The 6,558-nt window shown below is 61.0% G+C and overlaps 1 protein-coding gene across 1 annotated transcript in view; it reads left to right on the top strand.

The window, feature by feature from the left end:
• The first annotated feature begins 5,470 nt into the window (after positions 1-5,470).
• The window catches only part of ATP2B3 (ATPase plasma membrane Ca2+ transporting 3), a 59,314-nt gene continuing 58,226 nt past the window's right edge, over positions 5,471-6,558 (top strand). The window contains exon 1 of the mRNA XM_026451404.1: positions 5,471-5,511. Within this exon, the coding sequence (XP_026307189.1) occupies positions 5,471-5,511 (41 nt within the window). The remainder of the gene's footprint in view (positions 5,512-6,558) is intronic.

Raw genomic sequence — 6,558 nt, 5'->3', positions numbered from 1 at the left:
CACACACACTCACACAATCACACACTCACAAACTCACACACACTCACGCACTCACACCCACACACACTCACACAATCACACACTCACGCACTCACACCCACACACACCTGCACACACACAGTCACACATACATTCTCACACACACTCACACACACTAACACACGCACACTCTGCATTGCCAGTCAGAGCTTTCCAGAACCACCAGGCGTGGATGTACTCAAGCCAGGCAGCCCAAGAAGCCTGTGTTTTGCTGTGGGCAGGGCTCTGCCAAGCTGGAGCTCCTGGGTGGCCCAGCTGGGACTTGGATGAGTGGCCCGAGGCCACTGTCACGAATAACCACAAACCGGGTGGCTCACCACAGAGGACATAGACCCTCTCCCAGTCCTGGAGGCCAGAAGTCCGAAATCCAGGTGTCTCAGAGCCACACTCCCCCGAGAAGCTCTAGGGAAGGCTTCTTCCTGCCTCTCCCAGCTCCGGAAGGCTCCAAGTGTCCTGGGCTTGTGGCCACCTCACTCCACTTTGCCACTGCAATCACATGGCTTCTTGTGGGGGGGTGCATGTGAGTGTATGTGTGTGCATGAGTGTGCGTATGTGTGTGCATGTGTGTGCGTGCGTGTGAGCATGTTTGTGTGTATGTGTGGGGTGTCTGCACGTGTGTTTATGTGTGCAATGTGTGTGTATGTGTTTCTGTGTCTGTATGTGTGTGTATGCATGCGTATGAGTGTGTGCATATGTGTGTGACTGTGTGTAACTGTATGTGCATTTTGGGGGGGTGGGTGCATGTGTGCATGTGTGTGTATGTGTGTGTTTCTGTGTGTGTGTGTGTGTCTGTGCACGGGTGTGGGTGGGAGCATGTGTGTGCATGTGTGAGAGTGTGGGTGTGTAATCTCCCCCTTATAAGGACACTTGTCACTGCATGCAGGGCTTGCCTGGATAACCCAGGATAACCCCACATCTCAAGATTCTTCACTCGATCACATCTGCAAAGACTCTATTTCTGAATAAGGTTGCATTCCGGTTCTGGGGGTTGGGACAAGGACACCTCCGTGGGGGCATTTTTAGCCTGCCCCTGGACTGCAAGTGGATGTGGGCTTGGCCCCTGAGGACTTGGGGAAGGGCCTGGGACCTCAGCCAGGGAGACAGTGGGCATGAGAAGACGGGATGGGGGGCCCGGGCCCAGCCAAAGGGGCCCTCACTTCAGAGCTGGCCAAGGCGTTGCTGTCCCAACAGTGGCAGGAGGGACCTGCGCAAGGAGGGGGCGTGGCCTAGAGGCCCGGGAGAGAAGGGACCTGGTGACCGGGTAGAGGCCAAGGAGCCAAGAGAGAAAGCAGTTGTGGGAGGGGAGCGGGGACTGAAGGGGCTGGAGGCAGGTGGAGAGAGAGAGGGGTGACAGTGGGGATGAGGCGGCCAGGAGGGGCGGTGGGGGCAGCTGCTGAGAGCGGGGTGCTCTCTGTGGCTTTTGTTTCCCAGGCAATCATCGGCAATGTGGAAGAGTGTGGTGGGGACAGAGGCCTGGTGTGCCCTAAGGAGGCAGGCCCAGGGCATGGTGGGACAGGCTGGCTTGGGACCTGGGAGGGAGCTGGAAAGCAGAGTGGTCTGGGCCTCCCTGGGTTTGGCTCCCTAAGTACTCTCAGTGCAGAGGACAGGACTTGGTGTGTGGGAGAACTTTCTAGTAAAGCTCCCACCTCTTTACTGATGGAGGACCCAAGAGGGGCTGGCCAGTGAGCAAGGATCACCAGTGACACTGGCAGCATTTGCCTGGCACTCAGGTGTCCTCATTCCCAGGCCTGGGCCCTCCCTCCCGGCCTCAGGGCTCTGGGCTGGGAACCAACAGACACAAACCACAGAGAAAGGACCATCACCTTACCTGGCCATTAGCTGTTTAGGGGCCACAGTTTGCTGAGGACTGGGGACTTCCATGAAACTTTGTTCCTTGGCCATCTGACCTTGGCCCCAGTGGGCTCATCACAAAGTATGCACCATGGCCAACTCTTGACTTGATTAGCCATGAGCAGTGCCCTGGGGGCCCAGGGCAGAGGCAAAGTGGTGGGGCAGGCAACCCCTGCCTCAGATTTTCTCCCCCAAACTTGCTTCTTCCCCCTGACCAGAGAGGGCCTGTGCAGAGTCTGGGGTCAGAGAGTAGGGAGGGGAGACGCATAAACATCCAGCCCGGACAGCAGCTGCTCCAAGCTCAGGGAGATTCCCCCATGTGGATAGCAGCCATCAGTTAAATGAACAACCTCCACCCCCCAGGGGTGCTCAGTATGTCCCCTGGTCCCCGAGGGAGGACAGTGACACAGCCCAAAGGGAGTCTTCTCTTCTTGTCAGCTGTCACAGCCACTCCTAAGCCTTTAAGTGTGGGTCTCCCCAGCCCCACACCTGCCCTCCCAGAGCTGCCCACACATGTCTGCTAAGAGGTGTTTGTCTTCAGCCAGGACCCACTCCCTGCCCAAGGGATGCTCCTGCTGGGGGCCACCAAAGGAGGCCGGCTCAGCAGACTGCCTCTGCCTTTGCTCACTCCAGAGCAGGGCCCTGGGGCCTGGGATGGAACGACATGACCCCAGGAAGCCTGCCACAGTGTGGGAGGCCAAGAAGGAACACGGCCCGAATGTGCTGGGGAAGGGAGACCACGGGCCCTCAGGAGGCACTCCTGTGCTCACAGCTCCTCTGCCCTCGTGTGGTGCCTGGGGGCATGGGGGGCAGCTGGCCTCCCGGCCGGGGGCCAAAATCCAGTTTACAACCTGCTCGGGGTGGGATCCAGTGTCCTCTGGGCCTCCACTTCCCCATCTGGAATGTGGGGTAGTAAGAGGAGCGACTCCAAGATGGCAGGGCTCTCGCGACATGGCCAGAACTTAGCTCGTGATAAGTTTCCAGCATGATCGGGGCTTGCTTTAGTCTTGATTTTTCCCATTTGGGGCAATGGGAAGTCACAGACTGTGTATGTGTGACGGGGGGATGTCCCCATGGCAGCTCTGGGCCCTGAGGAGCACATGCCCCAGGCTCAGGAAAAGCTGCCTCAGAGTTGGCGTGGAAGGGGACTGCATGAGTGTGGAAATGAGTATGTGTGAGAGCGTGAGTGTGGGTGCAAACCGAGCGGGGAGTGTGCGTGTGGGTGTGACTGTGAGGAACTGTGTGTGTGTGCATGTATGTGCCCGTGTGTGCTCACTGGATGAGTGTGTGAGTTGTGTAGGTGCGAAAGCATGTAACTATGTGTGAATCATTGTGTAACTGTGTGGGCCACCGAGCTGGTGTGGCTGAGGGTGTGTGAGTGAGCACATATGACTGTGAGGATGTGTGTGCGTGAGATTGTGTGTGCATGAGTGTGTGAGTGTGTGTTTGTGTAGGTAGGTGAGCGAGCATGAGTTCGTGCATATGAGCAGGTGTGAGTATGTGTGCATGCATGTGAGTGGGTGTGAGCAAGCATGTGTGAGCGCACATGTGAGCAGGTGTCTGAGTGTGTGTGTGCGCGAACCTCAGCCCACACTGAGAGGTGCCAGGGGCTTGGCCCTGGCTCTGGGATGCCAGATCTCACTGGCTTTCCACGGAACCAGCCGCTTCCTGTGGAAGGGAGGAGCAGTCTGTGGGGTTTGTGACAGTTCCCTGGTAGCAGGAGCAGCAGAACCTTCCTGTCCTTTTGGTCCCTAGCACAGTGGTGCCTCCTCAAAGAGGCCTTCTCTGAGCCGCCAGCAGCCTCTTTCATGGCTCCCCATCAATGGGGTTCCATAACCCCGACCTCAGCGGCGTGAGCACATTTGCCATCTGCCGGCCACTCCCTGCTTTGTGGTCCCTGCTGTGTCCCCGGTGTTCAGCTCTGGTCTGGCACACAGCATGTCCAGGGCCTTCCTTGTCCAAGGCAAGAAAGAATTCAAGGCTGCATCCAGGCCTCTTGCACCTGCCTCAGGCTCCCGCCCAGAGCCTCCACCTGTGCCCCAGCGAGCATTCTCTGCTCGCCGCTCAGAATGCTGGCAAAGGCCGGACCTGGGGTCAGAGGCCTCCACTGCCCCTGGAGCTGGGAAGCCTGGGGGTCCACCGGCAGGCACCGGGGGTCTCTGTCCAGGTAGGTGGGAATGCGTGCTTGTGGGCTTGGACAGGTGTCTGCACTGGGGTTTGTCTGTGTGTCTGTCTCCACTCACACCGGGGATGTATGTGTCCCTGCGTGTCTGTCTCCGGTGCCCACCTGTGTGCAGTCTCTGTGTTCTGCCTAACCGGATTCCCGTGACAAGCAACGGTGAGTATCTCTGGTAAGCGCCCTTCCTCTGGGGAGACGCATTTGGGCACCTGTACTCTCAACAGGTAGTGTGAGTTTGCAGGAGATCACCAATGCCTTGGAGCCCACCGAGGCAGGACCCAAGGACCCCACGCTACACATCAGCCACCCGGCTCTGTGTCCCATTTTACTGTTGGGGAGAAGCACCTAGAGGGCAGAGGTCTGGAGAGGTAGTGGCAGCCTGGTGCCCCAACCGCAAGCTCAGGGTGCTCTCTCTGCACTCACAGGTGCCATGGTCCCCCAGTTTCCATCCCCACCCACCCCCACTCGGCCAGTGCCCTTTGGGGGCAATGCCAGACCTGGAAGGGCAGGCACCCCCGCGCGTCCTGGGAACAGAAGGGCACGCACCGGGTGCGTAGCACCAGAGCCCCGAGGCCCCTGCGCCGCGCACCGCCCCCCGCGCCCGCTCCCTCCTCCCTCCCTTCTCCTCACCCAGCTCCCTCCCCCTCCCCCCTCCCTCCCTCCGCGCTCAGAGCTGCGGTTGGAGCCGAGCGCGCCGCGTCGCCCGCCGCCGGTGCAGAGCGTGGGGAGCACTCGGCCGGCCGCAGCCCTCGCCCGCCGCGGAGGGTCTCGTCCCGCGCCTCTGGCCAGGCCGCCCCGTGCCCGGGCATTTCCGTCCTTGGAGCAGATCGTTGCCCGCCTGGCGCCCGCCCGCAGTGACAGAGCCCGCCGGAGCCGAGGCCGCGGCGGCGGCCGTGCCCATGCCCGGGTAAGTGGTGCTCGGGGCGCGCGGGCGCCGCCGGGGTGGGCGCGGGCGCGGCGCGGGCACAGACGCAGGCGGGGATGGGAGGATGACCCGGCAGGTGGTGCGGCAGCAGGTAGAGGGACCCGGGTCCCCGCCCGAGGCACCTGAGCCCCGCGCCGGGCCTGCGTGTCCTTGCGGCACCGCGGCCGCGCGTCACACCGGGGCCCCAGGCCGGCGGGCAGCGCCCCGCACCCTGCACCCTGCGCCCCGTGTCGCACGCGCACGCGCATCCGTGTCTGAGGAACAAGGCCTTTGGGGGCTGCGGGCCGGGGCTCAGGGTGGGCACAGCCGGGGGCGCGGGATCTGGGCCGGGAGCCCGCCGGTGCGCACGCACCTTCCCAGAGCCTCGGGCACCCCCTCCCCCCCGGCGCCCTCACACTGTATCATCCTTCCCCTCTCGCGTTCCCACACCGTTCCCCGCACGCCCACGCGGCTGCCCAGCAGACCCCACCGCGGTCATGGGCAGTGCCCGTGAGGAGCCGCCCGGGGCCGCACTTAGGTAACTTCTCCATCCCTCCAGGAACGGCTGTCTCCCCCTCCTCGCCTCTGTGACCTTGGCCAGCTTTTCCTGTGGCCACCTCCGTTTTCTCACGGGTGAAAGCTCTGGCTTTAAGATTCTGGAATTTGGGATGGCAGGTGCCGCATCTCCCAGAGCCTGAGACGATGGGCTTCTCTCTCTATGACCTGGTCTCCTATCTTCTGCTGGCCCTTCTGGGGGTGGGTGGCTCAGCCAGCCGGCTGAGGTGGGAGGCAGGGCAGGGGCATGGCATGGCGCGCGGGCAGGTCAGAACTGGAGGGAGTCTTGGAGATCCCCCGGGGTGACGGCTCCATGAGGGTTTAGGAGAGACTGTGGAAATGCTCCTTCGCTCACTCAAGGGGCAGGGAAGGGACCAGAATTCTTCAATTAGATGCTCGCCATTTCCTGGTGAGGCCATATAACTTTCAAAGATGAAGCCCCGAGGCTTCCGACCTCAAGGGAGTCCCTACCTGCTGAAGGATCAAGTCCAGCCTGTCCCCAGCTGGCCCCCATCGTGAATTCCGCTGGCACCCTAAAAGTCAGCCAACTTCCCCTGGCTGACTTGGGCGCCAGTCTGGCAGGCATCCCCTGCACTTCCTCCCCTCCTTTGCCCACTAGGCTCTGTGCCCTCGCCCCTGCCATCACCCCTTACCAGTCAGTGACCATCTTAAGGCAGGGACTGGCTCTTCATTTGCACAGGCCTGGCACAGAGTGGGCACCTGGTTTCTGCATGGCATATTCATGACCTTGACCTCACTGAATCTGCAGACTCACTGAACAGGAGAGGAAAGGCCTGGACTTTTGTCCCCATTTTTCAGATGGGATCATTGAGGCCCCCAAGAGGAGAAGGGACTCAGCCCTGAATTGAGGCCACTTCCTTCACGAGCAGATGGCTGGGGACATTCCTATGGACCTGGTGGGGCAGGGAGGTGGGGAGAGGTTATCATAATAATCAAAGGCCAGCCCCACTTCCTGAGCTCCATCTGAGTCTCACATCAACCACACGAGTGAATGACTGTTTTCATCCCC

The sequence above is a fragment of the Piliocolobus tephrosceles genome, chromosome 12 (genome assembly GCF_002776525.5).
Source record: "Piliocolobus tephrosceles isolate RC106 chromosome 12, ASM277652v3, whole genome shotgun sequence".
In the NCBI taxonomy this organism is placed as follows: domain Eukaryota; kingdom Metazoa; phylum Chordata; class Mammalia; order Primates; family Cercopithecidae; genus Piliocolobus; species Piliocolobus tephrosceles.
The sequence above is the reverse complement of the archived record's forward strand: the minus strand, read 5'-3'. Positions and strand labels throughout refer to the sequence as shown.